This window comes from Esox lucius, chromosome 6 (assembly GCF_011004845.1).
Source record: "Esox lucius isolate fEsoLuc1 chromosome 6, fEsoLuc1.pri, whole genome shotgun sequence".
NCBI lineage: Eukaryota > Metazoa > Chordata > Actinopteri > Esociformes > Esocidae > Esox > Esox lucius.
In genome coordinates, this window is record NC_047574.1 from 11,803,479 (window position 1) to 11,828,273 (window position 24,795).

General features: G+C 44.7%; 1 protein-coding gene across 5 annotated transcripts in view; it reads left to right on the forward strand.

Moving 5' to 3' along the window:
- dlg5a (discs, large homolog 5a (Drosophila)) overlaps positions 1-24,795 on the forward strand; it is a 50,449-nt gene that overhangs the window by 2,529 nt on the left and 23,125 nt on the right. For 4 of the 5 annotated variants that reach the window (XM_034292784.1, XM_034292788.1, XM_034292785.1 and 1 more), the window contains exons 2-7: positions 18,467-18,535; positions 20,031-20,214; positions 20,796-20,939; positions 22,018-22,201; positions 24,161-24,420; positions 24,519-24,717. In XM_034292784.1, coding sequence (XP_034148675.1) covers positions 18,467-18,535; positions 20,031-20,214; positions 20,796-20,939; positions 22,018-22,201; positions 24,161-24,420; positions 24,519-24,717 — 1,040 coding nt within the window. The remainder of the gene's footprint in view (positions 1-18,466; positions 18,536-20,030; positions 20,215-20,795; positions 20,940-22,017; positions 22,202-24,160; positions 24,421-24,518; positions 24,718-24,795) is intronic. The other variant, XM_034292786.1, reaches the window with a different exon arrangement.

Consider the following 24,795-nt stretch of genomic DNA (forward strand, 5'->3'; position numbering starts at 1 on the left):
AAAATCCTCTAAATTAAACTTTAGTAGTGTAAAAACAACAATGGTCAGTTAACCGCATTGCACAATATTTCTGACATGATTCAGTGTTCGGCATGGGGGCTCCTATTGTCCTACAGGGGTCCATGGGCAAACGGTTTTCTTAAGTTAATTGTATTTACAGTAATAATCAGTTTCCCTAAGGACATATATTTTAGTAGAACACCAATTCATTATACTGTAGCTAGATGAACATGTCTTATATTGTAGTTGGATAGAAATGTACCTTTTGGGTCACTAGCCACTGTAGCAGATAACTTTACATTTTTTGACCAGACCACATTTTCTTCCCCCCAATTTTCCCAAAATACACTGATAAAGAATGAGGGTGGCATTTAGCTAAATACATGTTGTGACCTAGGTTTAAGCAAAGGTACCACAGATGAGTCAAATGTTTTCACTGTCACTTGAAGGGCACACTTCCTGTGTGAGAATTTCTCCCTAAAAAAGAATTTCTGACCAAACAAAAAGAGAAATGCAAGAAACTCCCAGGCAGTTTTATGGGGAAAAAAAACTGTGGTAGGCTAACACAAATAAACTCATACAACTAATCCCTTTAGGGAAGATAACGTTGATAATGAAAATAGTTGGTAATGTTTTTCATTATCCATCAGTTGAGTCTGAGACCAAACAAAAAACCCCAAATGACTGCTGTTCATAGAGCTCTGTATTAGTTTGGCATCTTGTTGTAAGTGTCATAGTAACTTAGAGCAAAATGCATCCCTAGTAAACCTCAGTTTATTGAATTATAGCGATTTTGTCTGTGTACCTCAGGCTGTACTTCAGATGTATTTTAAGCTGCCTGTTATAAGTGCCATACCTTTCGTTATTACAATTCCAACACGTTTAAGCATACTAGAGGTATCTCAGGATACAATTTTACATTGTTTTCTTCTTTTATTATTTATCAAAGCAGTTTCAATCATGAACCTTTCAAAATTTAAAACAGCTTTGTAAAACATATGCATTTTCTAAAAAGGTTTATTTTTTTTGCACATGTTATCTATTTGTTTCAAAGGGAACATTGTGCAAGATGAGTAAAACACTCTAATATGGAAATAAAACACTTGGAATTAATCCCAGAATGAAATCTGTGTAATTACAATAATGATTAACAGATGATCAGATTAATTAGTTGCTATTTAAAACCCATTTTAAAATGTTTGATAATTTGTGCAATTTCTCAATGAAAAACTTCTGCCACTGGACCGACGTATACTGGATAGATTTCTGACTGGATTTTGAACAGGGACTGATGATTTTAATACATGCTCAGCGTTTAGATGGACTGACTTGTTTCCATGGAAACGCTCTTGGGGTTGACAGGCCATAAAGTATCATCCGTAGCATGGCATGCTTGCATAACCATGCTAATCAATACACAACACAGCGCCAGTCACATTCTCTGTTTGAGTACGGCCGTACCGCACCAGAATGTTGACCACTGAATGACACTTTCTCCGTCTGTCATGCACTTCCTCAAATGATGGTTGAAACTGATTTGTTGGCGGCAACCCACTCTCCGCCGACTGTTTAAATGTCACTACAGTTGACTCCTTGTTAGTGCTGATCGGACATGCATGCGTTCCCCAGTCCCAAATGAAAATGCGCCTTTTCATACGGCTGTCCAAGCATGCTTCTGGTTGACAGTGGGCTGTGTGGGGAGTTTGGATAGACTAAGCTAAATCCAGACAGTCCCATTTCGTTGTATGTATCAGGAGTGTGGGCCTAGTGCTACTCTGGCGTGATGAATTTATCTGAGATGAGCAGGACTAGTCGGGCTGACACTACATGTTTTCTGACGGATCTACTGGCCCCTTATCTGCTCCCAGTGCCCTTTTCCAAATTGCAGCAAACTCAGAACACTCCAGGCACCTAATGGCGTTCCGTTCGTTTTCAAACATTTTACTTATTTTTGGCTTCATCAACTAAATATTGCCATGTGTGAGCTTGGCTCAGAGTAGATGCCAGGCAAGTCCTAACATCAGCCAATCAGTTTCTCAACTTCAGTATAAAGTTTCTCTTCATCTGCCTCAAGTAGAGTTCTATAAACACACAAAAGTTATTGGATCTGACACATTTAAACCTGTTCCACCTCAAGCTCTTTCTGTGTAATTTACAATTGATTATGGGTGCCCAGTTTTCTTGTATTTGTCAGTGTTGTAGCCTTGGGGTACATTTTAAAATGTCTGTCGTTACTATTACACAGTGAACAGTGATATTTTGACGTGTACGATGCTTCATCCAAATGTAAATATCGGTAGCCTTATGAGTCCTATGGGGTGTTTTTTAGTCTAACGGCAGAGCCCTTACCTCATACTAGGCATTTATGTCAAGAAAGCTTGCAAGACCTTGATTCAAAAAGGTGACAGAGATCGACAAGGAACACAGCATCTTTCTCAATTGCGAAGTTGATTTCCGTACTCCACGTGTACCAGCCTGCCCAGCATGTACAGTCTGTTCAGTCTTATGGCCGCGCAAATTCACCAGCACAGATTTACTAGTTCACTAAGATTTGGCTTGTTGGACTTGGTAATAGGTTCCCTGACGGGTAGAGACCATAGACCAGCGAAAACAATGCGGTTCAGTCTTAAGACTGAAGTCTTCAGGTCTCATGCAAGGTCCACTCGTTGTCACATCCGCCTGAGTTTCTGTCATCAAACCACATCTGTCACTCTGCAACACTCGACTTGCACTGTAGACGAAGGGAGCATCACCATTATCAGCAGCATGGGGGTATGTAACCTCACCTGTGTCCTGCATGGCTTCCTGGCCCCTGTCTGGTGCCCTATGTTTGACCAGAGCCCATTTGCAATAGGCTGCCATGCGGGACACAGACCTAGTGGGTTCATAGTGTTTATTCAGCAGAGGATTAGCTCAACTCTGCCTGTCTGTTGTAAGCTCTCTGTGAGACGTGTATTATCATGCCTCCACGGCCCTCTCCTCTGTACAGCCCTAGCTCCCAGTTCTTCCTGGCCACCCCGGCGCGCACACACACACACACAGCTGTAGTAGATAGGTGTTTTCAAATGCTTTTCAATATCTTTAGTGCAGCGATTCAGGCTGATGCGATTACTGTGTTTAACCATGCTGCCTGGCTGTTGAGAGCATAGACAAGGTGTGTGTGTGTGTGTGTGTGTGTGTGTGTGTGTGTGTGTGTGTGAGAGAGAGATGGCAACCTGCTCTCAAGCCATCCTCTCACACTGGCTGCCTTCACCTTTACTCACTGGCAGGCGCTCTCCTTTTTCTGACACACAAGGGACACACCCCTCCAGGCGCAGACACACAGTTGCACGCACAGTCACGGCAGTGGAGGAGGAGCAGGAATCACTTAGAGCAGGGTTGTGGTTCTTCTCCAACCCTCCCAATATGGCTGCTGTAGGAAGCCAAGAGGTTGTTCTTTAATTTGATTAACTGTTTGTTTAATTGATAATACCATTTTTTAAATAAAGGACTAGGTGGGATCTACGTCCCCATACCTTCATACTGATAAATGCTTTGGATTGCATACTTATTCCCTCCCCTTGGACGTTTTTACATTGTCTGTTTGTGATTGAAATATTTGCTAGTGGGAGAAATGAATATTGTTTCTTTTTGAATATCAGTGATATTCAATATGCTGTGATTATTCATGCCTTTGAATCAGAACATCTTGGAAACACTATTTTTTTGGATACGTTTCGAAAAAGCTTTGCATCCCTGCACTGGGGTGTCAGTGTTGCCTAGTGGTCAAGATGGTTCTAATCCAAAGTGAACAACCTTGAGCAGGACTGTTAACCCTAGTTGACTTTCTGTTGTTGCTGTGAATAAGAATGTGTTCTTAGCATACTTACTGAGTAAATGGTCAAAAAACCTGGATTGTACAGCATTGTTCTTTATTCTTTCTAAAGTTCTTCTGGCTTTGTCAGGTTGTAACAGAACATCAGTTTTCAAGACTTTGCATAGATTTCAAAACTGATTTAAATCAATACTATGACATGGCCACTGAGAAACTGTTATTTTATTATTGGTAAACAACTCTGTTGTGGATTTGGCCTGGTTGTTGGTTAGTGTCCTGCTGAAAGGAGAATTCCTCTCACCGAGTTTGTTATAAAGTAGATTTTCTTCTAGGTTTTGCCAGTGCTTATCCACATTTTATAATAAAAAAACAACTCCTCAGTTTTGCCGCTGTCAAGCACACCCATATAATGATGTACCATCATTAGGAATGGAACCATACTTTCACACCAAACTGCGGGACACAGACTGCACTGTAGGGACATGGTATGTTATCGAACCGTTTGGTGCGGTTGAATACGCCCACGTAAACCGACAATTTACGGTGAGGCGGTCATTTCCCGATAATTTCCAGTGCCACTACGAGTTCAGTTTAAGACCAATTTCACAACCACACCCCATGCAAAAAAAAACCATAAGGACACCAATTCGGCTGAAGTAACCACTGTTGTTCGAGCAGAAAGCTTACTGCTAACAGTTACCGACTGTACTTCGCGGGATTGCAAACAAAACCGAGAAATGCTTGGCGTTTGATGGAGGCTTTTCACAGCATTTTTGTGTTTCTCACACTTCATGTGGGATTCCACAGATTTAATTCCCATAAGTGTGCCAAGTTTGAAATGCTTCTTGCCATAAACATTGTGTTTTTGTTTTCTTTCCCTTCAACAGATTTCAACCAGAAAGCAAAGTCATTTTCTGTCCAAAAACCTTTGATTGAATTTGCGCTTTCCCATGGTACCTGCGGGACGTTTAACAGCCGATGTCCACTATGAAGCTAGTTAAATTACCTTGCTTGGTACTAGTTAACTGTCTACCTCATGAACAACAGTGTTGGAAGAAAAGCAGTCAACCGCTATGTGTCTTGCTGACGTCTAACCTTGACTGAAATCATTTCTCACGGCGCACAACCAGAGCAAAAATGCTTTCATAAACCAAACAATTTTTTTGTATTTTTTGTATTTTTTTTAAATGCAGTTTAATAACACATAGTTTAGGCTGTGACTTCTGTGATCTATATTTTGAAGTGAACTTATCTATGCCATATACACTCACCTAAAGGATTATTAGGAACACCATACTAATACTGTGTTTGACCCCCTTTCGCCTTCAGAACTGCCTTAATTCTACGTGGCATTGATTCAACAAGGTGTTGAAAGCATTCTTTAGAAATGTTGGCCCATATTGATAGGATAGCATCTTGCAGTTGATGGAGATTTGTGGGATGCACATCCAGGACACAAAGCTCCCGTTCCACCACATCCCAAAGATGATGATGGATCCATGTTCTCATTCTGTTTACGCCAAATTCTGACTACCATCTGAATGTCTCAACAGAAATCGAGACTGATCAGACCAGGCAACATTCTTCCAGTCTTCAACTGTCCAATTTTGATGAGCACGTGCAAATTGTAGCCTCTTTTTCCTATTTGTAGTGGAGATGAGTGGTACCCGGTGGGGTCTTCTGCTGTTGTAGCCCATCCGCCTCAAGGTTGTGCATGTTGTGGCTTCACAAATGCTTTGCTGCATACCTCGGTTTTAACAAGTGGTTATTTCAGTCAAAGTTGCTCTTCTATCAGCTTGAATCAGTCGGCCCATTCTCCTCTGACCTCTAGTATCAACAAGGCATTTTCGCCCACAGGACTGCCGCATACTGAATGTTTTTCCATTTTCACACCATTCTTTGTAAACCCTAGAAATGGTTGTGCTTGAAAATCCCAGTAACTGAGCAGATTGTGAAATACTCAGACCGGCCCGTCTGGCACAAACAACCATGCCACGCTCAAAATTGCTTAAATCACCTTTCTTTCCCATTCTGACATTCAGTTTGGAGTTCAGGAGATTGTCTTGACCAGGACCACACCCCTAAATGCATTGAAGCAACAGCCATGTGATTGGTTGATTAGATAATTGCATTAATGAGAAATTGAACAGGTGTTCCTAATAATCCTTTAGGTGAATGTATACCCTAAATCATCAGATATGCAATATCTGGGAAAAAATATTTTATTTAAATCGTGCTGCCCACATTTCTTTCAAGTACTGCTTTACGGTTCAGAATGACACATGCATCTTTGATGTCTCTGGGTACTTTAGATGATCATTGACAGCATAGTTATTAACTTGACGGTGCCTTGACAGAAACAAAATGTCTGATTTGTTATTGTTACTCGTCTTCCAATTACTGGCCTTTATAAGACCATGTATTCGCTACTGTAACTACATGAGCTGGTAAATGTACATGGCACCATTCGCTCATCGTTGTTTGCTTGTAAACAACCATGTGAGTGTCTTCTGCAGTGCTTTGTTTAGACTTCTAGTCCTCTGCAGTGCTTTGTTAGGATTCTCCTAGTCATCTACAGTGCTTTGTTAGGATTCTCCTAGTCATCTACAGTGCTTTGTTAGACCCCCCCGCCCCCTCTCTCCCTCAGTCTCTCTCTCTCTCTCTCTCTCTCTCTCTCTCTCTCCCCACTGACTCACTGTGACATTAATTTAAACACACAGAGGACTGTGACTCAATGCTCCCTGACAGGATTGCTGTGTCTGTGTCCACTTTCTCCTGCTCGGTATCTTTGCTCTGTACCATCTTTCTCTCTGCCTCTCTGTCTGTGTGTGTGGCAGATGGGCCGCTGCCCCCCAGGCGCCTGTTCAACACCTCTCCTCAGAGGTGTGTGCGGTATTCCTCAGAAAACACCTGTTTTACCAACCCACCACTGTTCAGGGCTGAGGTGAAAGGCAGTTTTCCACAGGAGGAGTCTGGCTTCTTCTTTCACCTACCGAGTCTAGCTGTCTCATCCCGTGTTTCTCTTTTCCCCTCCTTTATAGGTGATCACTCTTTTTTTTTGTGTGTGTGTTTCTCAGACTTTGCTGTGGTGGTCAGGCCTACTCCTCTGCTTTGTTAAACAGAGGGACTGGCGAGAGGGGGAGGGACACAGACAACAGGCCTTTTGTTTTGAAGTATAGGAGGGCCTAAAGTGCCCAGTCAGCTGTGTGTGTGTGTGTGTGTGTGTGTGTGTGTGTGTGTGTGTGTGTGTGTGTGTGTGTGTGTGTGTGTGTGTGTGTGTGTGTGTGTGTGTGTGTGTGTGTGTGTGTGTGTGTGTGTGTGTGTGTGTGTGTGTGTGTGTGTGTGTGTGTGTGTGTGTGTGTGTGTGTGTGTGTGTGTGTGTGTGTGTGTGTGTGTGTGTGTGTGTGTGTGTGGCCCCGGACTGGACCAGTGGCGCTGCCTGTCAACTGGTTTCTCATTTCTGGCAGCACATAAACAGTGAGTTACATGTCCCGACACTGTCACGACTACCTATCAATGCTTCATGTCTCTCCTGGGATCAAACTTATTTGGCTCTCTCTCAAATGAATATAATCAACTAAATGCACCTCGCACAAACGTTAATGTCTCTTCTGGTGTTTGATAAATAATGGTATCCAATGCAGGTGTCTAGGTTTGCGGTTGGTGTAATTGTTTGCTTTTGAGCAATGTTGTCTAATCCAGGCGTTTACCGCCTTGGACGTCTCCTAATTTTTTGAAAATATTAATTCAAAATAGGTTTAATTCTGAGATTACATTTTTACCGCTTATCAATACCAAGTCTATAATGTCAAAGTGAAAAATGTCCTTGAGTGGCTGAAAGGCCAGACCTCAATCCAATTGAGAATATGGAAAGAGTTGGATATTGCTGTCCACATTCAACTTGACCGAGCTAGAGCAATTTTGTAACGAAGAATGGGCAGAAACTGCTGTGCTTAGATGTGCCAAGCTGGTAGGTCCAAGAATACTCGTATACTAACTGTAATTGCTATCAAAGTGCCTCTACCAAATATTGATTGAAGGGATGAATAACTAGGTGCTGCAGTAGCCCCTCTGTATGTGAAAGAAGGACCAGATCATCTGCAGGCACTTGACATTTGATTTGCGAGTCCGGGAGGCTCATGCTCGGGGTTGCTGTTGTTTCTGGACCACTTTCTTCCAGTTTCTTGATATACATGTTACGCATCAGTCAGCACCCCTGCTCAGGAAGCTGTTTTCAGTGAGGATTCTGCTGTTGATTATACCGCAAATCCTGGATTTTGCACTGACTTCCCCATCAGTTATTGGGGTCACATTTGTCTGCACCTACAGTACTTGTCAAATGCTTGGTCACACTCATTCAAGGGTATTTTTTTTTTTACTGTTTTCGATGTTGTATATTAATGGGGGGGGACCTCAAACCTATGAAAGAACACATGCAATCATGTAGAAACCAAAATTGTTTAAAAAAATGGAAATTCATTTATAGTAGCCACCCTTTGCCTTGATGACAGCTTTGCACACTCTTTGCATTCTCTCAGCTAGCATCATGCATTTAATAGGCGTGCCTTGTTAAAAGTTAATTTGTGGTGTTTCTTTTGTTTGAGCCAGTCCGCTGCGTTGTGACACGGTTGGGTTGGTATACAGAAGACCATCATTGTCTGTACTGTAGTAGTCCATATTATGGCAAGAACAGCTTGAGTAAGCAGAGGGAAAAGACAGTCCAAAATTACTTTAAGGCAAAAGTCAGTCCATCCGGAAAGTCTTGAGGACATTCAACGGTTCTTCAGATGCTGTCGCAAAAACCATTAAGCGTTGTGATGAAACTGTCTCTCATGAGGACTGACCCAGTTAAGGTAGACCCAGTTACCTGTTCTGTTTACTCAGTCAGCTTGTTTTTCCTGCTGTTGTGGTCACCATATACAGCTCCGGAAAAAATTAAGAGACCACGGCATCTTTTTCTTTTTCAAAAGTTGAAAAGAACAGTTCTGAGTGAGGAACAGAAAGGTTAAAATTAAGAGACCACTGCAAATTGAACACTTCTGTTCCTCACTCAAAACCTCCCTTTTCAACTTTTTTGGAAAGGAAAGAAAAAGGTGCAGTGGTCTCTTAATGTTTTACGGAGCTGTATATGTCCTATGTCTTGGACATGGCTCATCTCCTTTTGGGTGGGATTGCTTTCATTAAATTGTGGGGAACTAATTTGGGGGGGTTTAGCTAGCTCTCAGGAGGACTTTTTGGCAGACAATAATTCTTTATTTCTGAGTTGATGCAAAATGCTTCTGATTGTTTGCTTTAATGGATTGGGTGGGTTAGGTCTGATGTACTCCAAATGCTTCTAAAAGCTTACCTCTTATCTCTCTTCTTCTCACTCTGTCTTTCTCTCCCCCTTCTTCCTGCATGTGTCCACCCAGTTATTCATTTCCCTTAAGTTATACTACCAGGGCTCCAGACTAACAATTTCCACTGGTGCCACTGAGTCTTTAAGTTGGTGGCACCAGCGCATGATTTATTTGGACCCCCAAACCATTTTCCCTATAATAAGTTTTTCTACAAAGATGAATTTACTAATTTCATACACTGTATGTTCAGACCGTTGTTCTTTACATCTGTGATTACGTTTCTAGCTTGGGGACGTGGGTCTCACTTGTTTTTGTTAACCAATTGAGCTCCATGGCTACACCTACTGGAGTTTATTTTTTGCCATGGTCTCTGCATGCCACCTCACTTGGTTCTACCTCTTCTGCTGCTTCATTTCCCACACATTCATTGCACAAGGCCGTAGCCGTCTAGTATCCTGCTTGTGGAAGTAGCCGTCTGGGACTAGACTAGTAGCTGATTACCTGTTTCACGTGCCAACAGAAAGCTGTAGTCACAATTACTCCCTCTTGGGAGGAGGGGTGAGAGGGAGAGGGAGAGGATGCCTGACACGCACAGACACGCACAGACACACACAACTCGCGAAACATACACAACAACATACACAACAACATACACAACAGTGTTTGACTAAATGCTGAAATGGTAAGAAATTATTTTTCCTCTTCATTCTGAACTGATTCGACCAATTGAAAACGTAACGTGAAAAGCCAAGAATCATGGTTGCAAAATGCGACCATGTGGTTGCAATCTGCATGTCACTGCCAGTTGAACTGCTGCAGAGTATCCGCTCCAGCCTAACGGCTCACTCGTCAAATGGGTAAGGGCTCCTCAGAAATCCATTGTAAAATGTTTATACATGATTATATATGCGGTACCAGTCAAAAGAGTGGGCACACTCATTCAAGTGAATGGGTAAGTGTGTCTGAATGTTTTACTTGTACATTATGTTGTAAGACTTGCAGCAGAAACTTGGTTTCTTGACTGTTTGGCCGATGTAGCCACCTGGTTAAGGCCGCTAATGAGAGCTTGAACTTCGTCATTTAGTGGGTCTGTGGTGTAATTGTCCCAGTGTAACTATTGATCTCTAATCCCATTAAAGGTGTGAAATCAATGCCCCGCCCCTTTTGTTTTCAGTGCAGTGGGCTCATCGAAATGTTGATTTGGAAATGGCGAGATGGGTCTCCATTATCATCAGACAAAAGGGTGTCTGACAGAACTTTAGCGACAAGCAATCATTTAAAAATATGTAATTGCACACGTAGTAAAGCACCATTTGTAACCTGTACATAGATTTGATCATTTTCATGTTTTCATACTGTCAAAGAATGTTAGGGAAAGACAAGATACTGAATACAAATATGAAGATTAACCCATGTAGAACCATACACAGACTTCTGTTGCATAGTGTATAAGGGCTTCTGTGGGACGATATGCATATTAGATGTCTCATTCACTGAACTGTTTGTTTGCAGCAGTAGCAAAATTGCAACTAGATAATTCCGAAAGTTCGTGCTAAAGCCACAAACCTCTACTGAATGTTTTACTGCACCGGAGTGCTCTTACATTTGGGAACACGCCAGTCCTGATCCAATAACCTTGACAGGTCGGATCCAGGCTGTCACTCCCTGACTTGAGTACACCAACCACACAAGGTCAACTAGCCAGGATGAAGTGAACAAAGAAATCAACGAGGGGTCCGACGATAAACAAGGAAAGTGACCCCAAATGTTTGAACTGTGTGTGTCTGTGACACTCTAATGTAGAAACTAGACCCTGATGTATTTTTCTCTTGCTCAGTTGTGCACCGGGGCCAACTCCTTTTTCTATTCTGGTTAGAGACAGTTTGCACTGTTCTGTGAAGGGAGTAGTACACAGCGTTGTACGAATTCTTCAGTTTCTTGGCAATGGAATAGCCTTCATTTCTCAGAACACGTAGTGTTGAGTTTCAGAATAAAGTTCTTTGTTTCTGACCATTTTAAGCCTATGACCGAACCCACTATTGCTGATGCTCCAGATACTCAATTAGCGTAAAGAAGGCCAGTTTTATTGCTGCTTTAATCAGCACAACAGTTTTCAGCAATGCTAACATATACAAGAGGGTTTTATAATGATAAACTTGGATTAGCAAACACAATGTGGCATCAGAACATGAGACTGGTGGTTGTTGATAATGAGCCTCTAAGTTATTCCATAGTAGTTATTTCATAAATATTCAGCCCTTTCCAGCCAGAATAGTCCTTTACAACATTAACAATTTCTACACTGTATTTCTGATTAATTGTATGTTATTTTAATGGAGACAAATTTGCTTTTCTTTCGAAAACCAGGACATTTCTAAGTAACTCCAAACTTTTGAACGGTAGTGTGTATATACATTTTAAGGCTTATGCATTTAGGAAAAATTAACTAGCCTACTAAAGATACTGGGAAAACGTGAATGAGCCAAACCGTTCATGAGCGGAATTCAGTGATGCATGTTTGTGACGAGGGTGGCTGAGCCTGCTTCGTTACTTCTGTCCGACGCATCAGCCAGCAACAGTTTTATTTATCGGTTTTCCTCACACAAACTGTGGTGCGTGCGTGTGTGTGGTTGTGCCAGAAGGCAGTGCGGCATGAACCGGGCTTCATTACCATTTACACGTGTTGTTGCTGTGCTTCCTAATCACCCTTCAAGGCAGAGGAAATGCCACAGTCTAAACGCTCACAGTGGGGTGAGGTCATGGAAATAAACAGAGCTACTCTACCAGTTTCTGTTTTCCTCTTTCCTCTTCGACTCTCCTGATTCCCTCACTATCAACTACCCCCTGTCTTTCTCCTTTTCCTGCTTTGTCTCCCTCTCTGTCTCTCTCACTCTTTTGTCTCCCTGTCTCTCTAAACTCATACACTGTCATTTTTTACGCTTTCATTTTTAGGACTGATGTATTTAAATGGAACTTTTGGCAATAAACTCCATGTTTTGGGTTTTGCTAATGAACTAAATAACTAATGAGAGGGTAAGGAAGGATAGCACTGGTGAGCTAAGTAAATTCTAATGGCCTGGTAGACCAAAGAACATACTTTCTCTACCGTAAGTGTCTGAAGACTGATCACCAAAAACATCAGCCAGGAGGTAGGTGTGGATGTCAGCCATTACCGTTGGCTTTAACGAAAAGCTCACTTTACAAAGCCTACAATGGGAAGTGCAAACCACTAGTTAGGAATACAGAACAAACAACCAACAGAATTGACAGGTTACTGTAAGCTATATGTATGTAAAAGAGCCTTTTGGGGGGGGTATTGTGTTTTATATGACTGTCACTGGAACTCTCTCACTGTTCTTTATTGATGATGTAACTACTGATGGCTGCAGCATGAATTCTGATAGAGGATCATATTTTCTGCTGAATTACATTCAAATGCCCCAAAACCCACTGCCCCGGTGTTTTGCGTATAGTATACAAAGACAGTCATTTCTTCAAAAGATCTGCATCAAAATACTATACATAAAGGGCTTGGTTTGGGATTTATATGAATTTATCTGAACACTTATTGTCTCATGAAATAACTGGGACTGTGTATAAAATGTGTTGTCATTTATAAATGGTGTAACCAAACTTTATATTTGAATAATTTGAATTTACCGTCCAACATTTCAGAGTATAGACTCACAAGATTCAAATATTACTTAGCTGTCCCAATAATTACTTGGGGCACTGTATGTGACTTCCTTGTCTGTAGGAGCTACAGTGTCTATTTTGTTTTACTGTCAGAGGAACATTCAGATAATACCCGTTACATTCAGGAATTACACCTCATAAAATCCATTAACTACAGTACCAGTCAAAGGTTTGGACACTTATGCATTCAAGTAAATGGTGCAGTACCAGTCAAACTTTTGACTGATAATGTATGTGATATTACGACTTTGTTCTTAAATCGGAAGCTCTTTTACCATGGGCCTAAGCCTATGTAAAGCCAAGTGTTGTCATCGTTCTGCTGTAATGCTGCTGATTGTCTGGAGAATGCACACACACCTGGCCCCCAGGGTCGGATAAATGAGTACCTGGTTAAAGCGATGATGTAATCAGTGGGACTGTCGCCCCAGAGGGCCGGGGCAATACATCTTACCAGCGGCTATCATGTTTCACCTTTGGTTTTTAACTTGATACAATGGCCCTCAACCCATAGCTTCAGTGTGCTGCTCCAGAAGCACCTATGTTTAGTTTATGCTTACTTATCCTGTACTTCACGGGTTAAGCACCACCAGCTTGGCTGACAATAGGCTGTGTGTTTGTAGTTATGCACATAGTGGCATTACTGGACCTGCTAGTCGGCTGCTGTTCAGCACCCCCCCCCCCCCCCCCCCACCTTATTGTTTAGGGTAACAGCCAAGTACCTATATTTGTGCTTAAGGGACAGAGCACCTCAATGAGCCTTTACCCAAGGCCAGTCATGGGTATATTAATTGCCACTGTGCACATGCTCATTCAGTTGAAAGGCCAAAGGAGTTGACTGTACATCACTCCAGGCAGTAGCCTAACTATCACTGTGTGTAATTTAGTGTTGTGATTTATCGATCTATGCCTATTCCATTATACATTGTGTTTTTTATTTGTACTTTAATGCCTTTGTCCGGGTCTTCATTTTGAGTGAGGATTGGTTCTCAATCGGCGTCCCTGGTTAGATAAAGGTGAATCACAGCAACAAAAACTGAGGACCTGAAATGACTTGACGGGTTTATGCTGGACGATCACGGCCCACAAAGACCAGTGCCCAACCAGACATGTGACATTTTCCTCCTTGTTAACACAGGCGTTCTGGCACACCACACACTGAATTCAGGGGCTGATGGTGGCTAATACAGAACAATGTTCTCTTTGGAATGTAACATTGGTAATTGTCCTCCTCCCAGAGCCCCTGGAGTCTCCACTGGCCTTACATCGCATCCGTCTCAAGGTCACCAAGATCTTCAGCCAGAAACTGTTTAAACAGGGAGAATCCGATCCTGTACATACCCAAAGATACAGGCTGGGATTTGGGCTATTTTGGTGCATTTCTTTGGATAACTGTATTTTCTTGGTGGCCTTATACATTATTTATGTCACCAGACAGACTCACAGTCTCTAAGCTTAAGGGGCTATACGCTGAGTTGTTGATCACAAATCCTCAACTCTTTTTTTCCGTTCGCCACACTGCAGAATTTCATATTCTCCCTCTTCTAGAAACGCCAAGATAATCTGGTTGCATGGAACAACAACAGTTAGACCTGGAGGGCAGGGGAAAGGGAGGAGGAGGAATAGCACGATGGAGAAGATGGAGAGGAGGAGAATATGGAGAGGAGATAAGGCTTGCGAGAGGAGGGGCTTGAGAAAGAGAGATGAGAAGCTCCAGAGCTAGGAGGATAGAACGAAAGGCGGGGGGGATGGGTAGTGGAGCCCACTGGCAGAGCCGGGGTTCCCCTGACCTAGTTAAAGGCACAGTGGGAATCGGGGAGAGGAGTCCTGCCTTTTGTGCTAGTTAACCCTCTGTATATACCATCTACCAATAAACTCCACTCTAACATGGCAATATGTCCTAATGGATCTGGTCATGTTTTGACACCACACTTAAAGTAGTACAAAGCTTTCACTTTGAATTACTACAGTAACTGGTGGCTTTGTCTACAGCCAAAGTACCATAGCTTGTTTTATACCAGGCTGAATGCAAGACTCAACGTGAAGGGGACACCATGGTGAAACAGATGAGTTTGGATGCCAGGCTACATATTTAATGCCACTTAATGGGTGTGTCATTTCTGCCGCAGCGTCCCCTACAGTGGCTTCTATAGACCCAGATGTAGTGTCATGACTGCCGTTTCTTAAGACCGGCTTGTGTTTGAAGCTGTGTTGAGACTGCAGTAAACCTTGAGGCTGCCACGATCGAGCTGCGTGAATGGTATCTGGATGTCACATGGGATCGCTCCAGGATTGGTGTAGTGACTGGCTGGCGTGAGGCGGATTGTTAAAGGTCATAGTCAATGTCCCTAACCTTCTCCTGTAGCCTTGGTTTTGCTCATTCACCCCTCAGTGATTTAATAGCCTTCGATTCTTTCAGTGTAAACTGGACTGTCTGCAGATTAAAAGCCTGTTTAGACAATATCTATTGTTGTGAACTGAATCTCATTTAAATAACATTAATATCTGAATACAATTTCCAGTTCACACTAACAAAGAGTTATTCTTGCTGCGCTGTGAGGGGAAACATGCCGGCAGTGCTTTGGCCAGACCCCTGACCTGGAAGGAATATAAACTCACCGACAGTGATTACCTGGTAACTAAAATGGCACTCTCGGTCGAACAAGTGTTGTTGCTGGTGATAGTAGAATTGTTTCTGTGTAACAAGCTGTTTTTAAATTTACTTCCCCCTGAGGACTTCTTTCTTCTGATTCTGTTCATGAAGCCGGAAGGACTCTTACAGACCCGCACTGCCTCTGTCCCCACTCATTCCACTCCAATACAGACATGGCGAGACCTTGTCTTTAGACTTCAGTACCCACGAGGACTGTTGTTCAGAGTTGTTCTCCCGTTTCCTCAGAAGATGACTTGCGACGGCTGCCCCTTTCACTTGTTTACACTGTGAAGTCTTGCATCAAGTCAAGTTTATGTGACTAATGTTGTGTATAAAAACAATGTAAGCATTAACAACGACACATTTCTGTAGTTGTCTACATTTCACCACTGCATGGCTTTCTACCATAAAGTAGGTTACCTGCTCTGCCTGCAGTGGCTAGCCAGGAGATTCCCATTGTGTCGCCGCCATTTACAGTTTTCTCCATGTTTCTTTGCCTGTAGGAGATTTACTTCCGTGCTGTATGATCAAACATGGAAACATGGAAATCATCCCAAAACTCTTGACAAAATGCTTATGTTTTGATTGAATTAGATCTGTAGAAATGATGAGCGTCAATGATGATGATGATGATTGCAGTGAAGTGGGTATGCTGGTCCAAGAGGGAGACATTTCTGAGAATCAATTTGTTTGAGTCTTCTGAGTCTTTTTCACGTTACGCCCCCCAGCCCATGTTCTGGTAAAAAGCCTTAGAATTCCATGTAAGAGGATGACTTATAAGCCAGCTGAGCCACGCTGTAAAAGGCAGGGGGGGGGGGGTGATCTGTAGTTAACTTGACACTACTCTACTCACACTACTAATCCCCCCAAAAAATATGCCTCAAAATATGCCTCAATGGGCAGTCTGCTCCTTTTTTAAATACATTTGGGAGGATGTGTAGAGTCTTCCTCCTACAGTGTTCAGCAGGGTTGTAGTGGTGTGTTTCCATGTCAAGCTTCTCTCTGAATGTGTTCTGCCATGAAACACGGCAGCAGAGAGAGCAGTGAGCGCAGAGCTTCAGGGAGTGTCAGATCAGATTAAAAGCCAGCCTCCTCTACCCCCGTTTCATTTCCACTCCCACTTTTTTACACGTGCACACTCACGATCTGACTTTTTTCCCCGTTTCACACGCTACCCTCTAATTTGTCCTCTATCTGTTTTCTTTTTATTCCTCTCTGTCACCCATCCCTTCGGTCTTCCTTCCCTCCCCATCTCGCCGTCTCCCGTAATACGTGCAGGAGAGGTCCTGTTTAATGAGGTTAAGCTCGGTCGGATCTGCAGGGTGGGTGTCGGTGTTCTGAGGGGTTTTTAGCTGACACAGCAGGGTGGGAATGAAGCTGATGGAGATCTGGGATGGTGGGATTTGATCGATGGCCTCTTGACATCATCAATCCTCTTGTTGCGTGTCCTGACTTAGATTTAGAGGTCTTGCTTTAATTGAGATCTTATGTCCGCTTATAGTGCGACCGACACATCTCAGTTGACTTCAGTACAGCGAAGCTGTTAGGCCGCACAGGGTATTTAACCAGCTACCACTGTACCTGTATTTAACTTGCATTATCATACAGTACAACTACAATTCTTTGCATCCCAATCATATTTTATTTGTGATAAAAACAACTTGTTTTTATCACAATAACAGTATCGGGTATTTGCCGGTTATTCAAAATGGAGGGCTGCCTGGATAGGCTTCTTTTTGCATCAGGAGTTGAAGATGTCTGTTGTGGAGCAGAGCTGCCTCCCGGGTATGAGCCAGGTGCCCTGTTTGAACCCCAGGGTCTAAGTTGGCCCAAAACAAATATGACATCATTCACACGTGGTGTAATGAGTAGGGTTATGGTTTCACAGAAATGACTTCTGCCATGGCCTTGTCTGCTGCTGCAACATTTGGATTAATCTGGCCTGCTAATCAGAAAATCTCTGATTCCTCTGTCTCAATCATGAATAGGGCATAAGAATGCCTGGAAAACACCTTTATAAATGTCAAGTATATATGATTGAAAATGGGTGTTGTGTGTTTCTGGATGGTGCCTAAGGCTTTCTTGACTACTGGCAGCTGAAATGACCAGATTAATGTTCAATTTTAGAAGGGAACGCCCCACTTGTGCCTGTGCTTGACTGGCCATATCCCTGGTTACCCCAGGCTAGTGTAATGACTCCTTTAGAGTAGACCGCTGATGAGCCAGCTCTTTGACAAGTTTAACATTTCTTATTTTAATAATTTTATTTATTCATGCCTTTAGCCACACATTATTTTGAGTTTTTTAACTGTTGGAGTATTAACTCCTCACAGAACTGTTTCCTTTATTCAGTTTTCACTGGATAGTTTCTTTAACACTGAGGTGCACCGCATGTTATGGCCCATATGCTATCCTATACCAAACATAATCTTTATGGAAAAAAAAGAGAGGTTTAATAAATGACCCGACCTGGGGCAACAAATCTTTAGTGAACAATAGAACTTAAACAGTTGACGACAGAGAGAAGGTTCTCCGAGCTCCCTTTTACACTGGGTGAAGGGTTGAACTCATGATATGTTTATGTAACCCTTTAATAAACGGCAGTCTGCTACTGCAGCCTATAGTGTAAGGTGCAGCTTGACACATGGAGGCCCCCTATGGACTCCTGCTGGCCAAAAGTGCCCCGGCTTAGCCGTTTGGAGCTCTATGCAAACAGGCCATTATCCTCCTGATTGAATGCCTTTATGCAGTGCTTGACTTTATAAGAGAAAGAACAGACGATCCCCCTCTAACCACGACGCTCAGCCTGACAAGCGGGAACACACAGGATGCATACATCAAAGAAATGTGTTCGGGCGCTCAGGTGGAGAGCGGGGATGTGGATAGAGACACCGGGTTACTCCCGGCTCAGGCTGCACTAAAAGACATTGGGCGTGATTCCAGACGTTGTCCCTTCTTCCTCTGCAGGCTCCACGTACAGTGTCCTCTCCACCATGCCCTCGGACTCTGAGAGTAGCAGCTCCCTCAGCAGTGTTGGTAAGTACGGGGCCTAACTCACTGTCGCGTAACTCTGACATTCGTCCACCTGTGGCCGAGTGCATTCGTGTGTGTGTGTGTGTGTGTGTGTGGGCTCAAGTCGTGGCTTCGGTGGACTCTGCGCCACCCGGTACAGGCTCCGTCTGGTGCCTAGTCCAGAATTACCCTGCTGGCCCAGTGAGACGTTGGAGTTCAGTGAGAAGCGTTAGTGCTTCTGCTCGGACCCCACGTCTCAGCTCACCCGGACCAGTGCCAACCTCTCTTCAGTCTCCTTCCCCTCCCCGCCTTCAGTTCATTATGCCACACTACCTTTTTTAACGTGCGCACTCGCATTGGCTGCCAGAGTTTGACAGGGGTCCAAATGACTCAGCGCGCAGCTTGGTGTTACATAAACCCTTAAGGGCCCAAGCTGCTGCCAGGGATGGCACATAATCCTCTGAGTTCCTGCCTGGCGCTGCCCGCCTGTCTTTTGGCCCGGCTCCTGCTGTTTCTGTTCTGGGAAGAGTGGGAGAGGGGAAGGTTGTTGTGCAAAGGGTGATCTGCTGCCTATCTGTCTGTCGGCCTCCCTGCCAGGCTGCTTCTCTTGGTTTGGTGAGTGGGGGAGAAGGGGTGTGGAGGGGAGAGAGCTGCCAGCTGTGAAAGGAGGACGGCTTGGAGGGAGGATGGGAGGATATCGGAGTCATGTTTAGGAGTTATTTCACCTGTAGTCACAATGAAGAGATGCAGAGATGGGTAGCTGTTTTCAAGAACTGTGACATCCCTTTGAGGAATCATTTCTCTTCATGTATAGGCGATGAACACTGTAGAATATCTACCAAAATCTGAGGGAACAGCGCAGAATGTCATTGTTAATTTTAATAGGGTATTTTCTTTGTGTTTCTGAACAACTGAAGAAATGCATTGCTGTACTGTAAGTGCCCTGGATACTTTGGCCAGACAGACGAAAAAAAACAACATTTATCAGGTCTCTAATATGCTGCTTGTCTTTTTCCTCTCAGATTACTGGCATTGTTGGCATCACGTGGTTCTTAGTTTATTCTTGGAAAATGTGGAACAGATTGTCATGGAAAAGATGAACCATAATGCTGTAGTATTTAGTAGACTGTTCAAGAGCATTTACTCTGCTGTTTGTCAACTTGTGTTCCTTACCTGATCTTTAAGTATAAATGAATGCATTCGTCTCAACTGAATATTTCTTGCCGTGGTCAGACGTTTGTGTGTGCAGCTGACCTTTTGAACCCCAGTCAGCCCCAGGTTTACAACACTGCACCCGTAGTGTTGAACCTCCTCTCCCTAGGAGAACCAGATCAGGAGTCACTTCAACTAGTGGTTAGATCATCTAATTGAAAGGATGTGTGTTGATTAACGGGTTTCAGACCATACAGCCCCTGGGTGTGCTTGTTTGTTGATGTTGCGTAAGCGTCCGTCCTCTCCCAAACACTAGCCCTTCCCTGCCAGTTAGCGTTGCCCCTGGGTGACGTACTCACTGTTGTAGGTTCTCCCCCCGGTACCGGTAATGGCTCAGCGTCCTCCCCGCCCCCGGCCCTCAACGACAACAGGCCGGCCGGCGACAACCTGGACACCATCCTGTTCCAGCTGCGTCAGGTGACCCGCGAGAGGGATGAGCTCCGCAAGCGCCTGGCCCTAGCCTCCCCTGGCACCACCTTCGATGACTGCAGGTGGGTGGTTGACACTGGGACATTTATTACGCCGGTTATGCAACAGTAAACATGTCGTCCTCTTTGAGAGGAGACGCCACCCCCAAATCCTCTGGCATTGTCTTAATGGTGTTCATAACACAACGCATATACTCATTCATCAAAAGACTGTTTAAAAAATAGTAATAACAAGTAGAATTAACCGGAACAAACACAGTAGGGTTTCACCAGTGAACTGCTGAAACCCCAAACATGAAAATAAAGCAAGACAGACATTGTAATTGGTTTCATCTGTAATGGAGCCACATTTACCAAGACAATCACTAGACAAATAATATTCACTGGGTGCAGATTAGTAACTGTATTAACTGTTTTCTGACCGCGCTGCTCTGGTCCAGCCCATATGGACGCAGTTTTCTCAGTCTGGTGAATTTGTGCCATCTAACTCATTTAAACATCCATTGGCCTGTCCCCTCTAGACATTGTCTTGGATTATAGTTAATATAAATGGGATGAACAGGAGGGGCAACCCAATTCAACCATATTCTTGCGGTCCAGATGTACCAATGCGTTCATCTTATAGTCTCCATGTCTCCCCTAAGGCCAAATTCCAAAGCCAGCCATGACTACGAGCGCCTGAAGAGTCAGTGTATGAGGGCTATGGCAGACCTGCAGTCTCTACAGAACCAGCACACCAAGACCCTGAAGAGGTGTGAAGAGGCTGTCAAGGAGGCTGACTTCTACCAGTGAGTACCACCTTCGGCACCACCTCACCGATTGGCCGTCTGGCTGGGTGGGAGGGAGGGTCAGAAAGGCATGATGTCAGGGGAGAGGTGGGCATGTGCTGCTGCTTGACTACACTGCCCTGCGTGATGTCAGGAACCTCCTGGAGGTCTACCAGCCGTTCTGAATAGACCCTTTCAATTAGACGGGAATAATTACCAGGTTTTATGGCGTAATTGTTTTACTCACTTAGACACGTGACTTGTGCTGCAGTTACGCTAATTGAAAGAACACGTATGTGCTAATGGCCTGTTTCTATTGAAATGTAATGGGGATTACCTTAAATTAAGGCGTTACGCACTGTTTTCTTCATAATACATTCCTCTGTACTCGCTTACCGGGGGAGTGAAAGTACCACCGCTTTGGAAAGTTTTAGAGACATGATTTGGTAGTCTTTGGCTCGTACACGTGTGTGCGGTTAGCTGAGCTCTACACAGTGAGATGGACACGGGATGAGATGACGAGGATCAGGGCTTTACTCAAGCCTCTCCATCAGGCCTGTGGAAGCGTACAGAGGAATGTTGCCATCTGTCCAGAAAGGCCCTTCCAACTTAAGTCCGCTGTCTGCGTACTTGATGAATGAACTCATTTCATGTCTGCGGAGATGTTGGCTCATGGCTTAACTTTGACCTTACTTTTGCGGCCATCGTGTGTTCGCTCTCATCCCGTTTTTGTGATTCTAATCACAGCCTTTGGTTTTGCTCCTACTCGTGTGTTAGTCTATTTTATTTCACCGTCATTTAAATTGGATTAAGAACACATTTGTATTTACAGCTACAACCTGGAGTGGGATGTTAGGTTGTCGGGGGATTAGGTTTAACTGTGTTACTCCGGGACAAAATGACACAGGGGATCAGAACCGTGGACCTTTCGGTCACAAGTCCGATGCCCTAACCACTAAGCCACCTTGCCGCCCTTAGTATGTGTGGTTGTGGGGCGTGGCAATAAACTCAATTTCCTTCATTTAGTACTGTGTTGTGATGTGCTGTGTTGTGATATGCCCCCCCCCCACCGTCTGAAGCTCCCCTGTTTTTTCTCCAGTATGCTCCACAGCCGTGTGTTGGGAGACCAGTCTCAGCTGAAGGAGGAGCTGGAGCTGCTGAGGAGGGACAACACTCAGCTGGTCAGGGAGCACAACCACCTGAAGCAAAGCTGTGAGGAGCTCCGCAGGCTTCACAGCGAGGTCCAGAAGGAGGTCGCCGACATGAGGCTGCAGCAGCAAGAGGTACACACACACACACAAACTGCTGTTATGATGGACACACAAATCGACGTCTCTAAGCTGCACGGTACTCTACTGTAAAAGGCTGTGTTTGCGTAGCGGGTCAGTGGGTCGTTTAAAGGGCATGTGGTCAGTGTGTAGGCCTAGTCCATTGGGACCTCCTCCATGTGGTCAGCGTGTAGGCACAGTCTCCTGGGACCTCCATGTGGTCAGCGTGTAGGCACAGTCCCTAGGGACCTCCATGTGGTCAGTGTGTAGTCACAGTCCCCTGGGACCTCCTCAGCCTGCTGTGTTTACAGATCTGCAATGTCAGGAGAGCTGTTTGAACTGAACTGTAATGCAGACCAGGTCTTCCTGTGAAGGACACACACAAGCTAAGAACCCCCAGGCTCCAGCAAGCCTGAAATCCACACACGCTTAAAGCATGGAAACAGTATGGCGATCATTGCATTTTAATGATGAAGAGGGGTGTCTCTACAGGCCTGTATAACTTGGCATCCAATATGCTATGCTGCTCACTGTTGCCCTCTACTGACCCACTGGTGTCAAATAATTTAGTGCTCATTTTCTTCTGTTTTCAACACAATGTCTGAGTTAGTACCCAAATGAAATACATTTCTATTTAATCAAACATATCTTTGGCAAGTGGAGGTTCATCAGGTTTGCGGTGTTGTGTTTTGGCTTGAGTGCCTGCTTATGCAGTTAGGAGCTTGCGCTATGCTCGCTTCCCAGTTACCTTGAAATGTTGCAAAGGTCTGTCAAAAACCCGATGCCCATTTGGGCTTGATGGCTGGGGTGGTTGTGTAGTGAGTTTAGGAGAGAGTGCAACAGTGTATAGCTCACTCCACAGTCTGAAATGCTGTGGACGGGACAGTGGAAAAGGGGCTTTCGGGGGTCGCCACCCTTTGGAATGTAGCGAACACAGGGGTCAGGTGTGTTGTGTAGACAGGGGTCAGGTGTGTTGTGTAGACAAGGGGTCAGGTGTGTTGTGTAGACAGGGGTCGGGTGTGTTGTGAAGATGAGGGTCGGGTGTGTTGTGAAGATGAGGGTCGGGTGTGTTGTGAAGATGAGGGTCAGGTGTGATGTGTAGACGAGGGGTCGGGTGTGTTGTGTAGACGAGGGGTGACGAGGGGTCGGGTGTGTTGTGTAGACAAGGGGTCGGGTGTGTTGTGTAGACGAGGGGTCGGGTGTGTTGTGTAGACGAGGGGTCGGGTGTGTTGTGTAGACGAGGGGTGGGGTGTGTTGTGTAGACGAGGGGTGGGGTGTGTTGTGTAGACGAGGGGTGGGGTGTGTTGTGTAGACGAGGGGTGGGGTGTGTTGTGTAGACGAGGGGTCGGGTGTGTTGTGTAGACGAGGGGTGGGGTGTGTTGTGTAGACGAGGGGTGGGGTGTGTTGTGTAGACGAGGGGTGGGGTGTGTTGTGTAGACGAGGGGTCGGGGTGTGTTGTGTAGACGAGGGGTCGGGTGTGTTGTGTAGACGAGGGGTCGGGTGTGTTGTGTAGACGAGGGGTCGGGTGTGTTGTGTAGACGAGGGGTGGGGTGTGTTGTGTAGACGAGGGGTGGGGTGTGTTGTGTAGACGAGGGGTCGGGGTGTGTTGTGTAGACGAGGGGTGGGGTGTGTTGTGTAGACGAGGGGTGGGGTGTGTTGTGTAGACGAGGGGTGGGGTGTGTTGTGTAGACGAGGGGTCGGGTGTGTTGTGTAGACGAGGGACCAGTGGTATGGGACAGGTGAATAGTGGAGGAAGAGCCCCTCTAGGAGATCCGTACCACTTTTCCACCACATCAATGCATTTGAATCAACTGTAATGAACTTGGATGTGGATAGAACTGTTCATTTGGAGTGGGCCAATAATTGTCTGCAGCACTAGCCTGGTCGTCAGTCTGTTGACTTAACACTGATACACAGCCTGGCGCCAGGCTAATTGTAATGTATATCAGTTAAATGACCACGTCCTCCCTCCAGGTGATGAGAGAGAATGGTTCTTCAGAGGTTCTCAACAAGCTTTACGACACGGCCATGGACAAGCTGGAGGGGGTGAGGAAGGAATATGATTCGCTTAGCAAACGCTACAGCGAGAAGGTAGCTAATCACAACACGGACCTGAGCAGGCTGGAGCAGGCGGAGGAAGAGAATCGACGACTTCAGAAGCAGATGGACACGCTGCTGAAACAACGAGACACTGCCATACACTACCAACAGCAGTGCTCCACGTCCATGAGAAGGTAGCAGAGAGCACGCGAAAACGTGCACACACACACACACACACACACACACACTCACACACTCTTCTACCAACCTAACCCACTGCGTCTCTCCATAGGTTTGACTCCGTACAACAGGAACTGAACAAGTCGTCAGCCCAGAACAAGGAGCTTCAGAGGGAGATGGAGCGGCTGCAGTCAGAAGTGACACGATACAAGAACTTCCAGCTGAAGGCCGTGAAGGACTGTGAGAAGTACAAGGAGGAGAGAGACTCTGTGTTCAACGAGTACCGGCTCATCATGAGTGAGAGGGATCAGGTCAGTGGAGTATATATCCCGTGTCAATATGGCACAGTTTACCGTACACAGATGAAGGCTAATCCTGGATTAAGACAC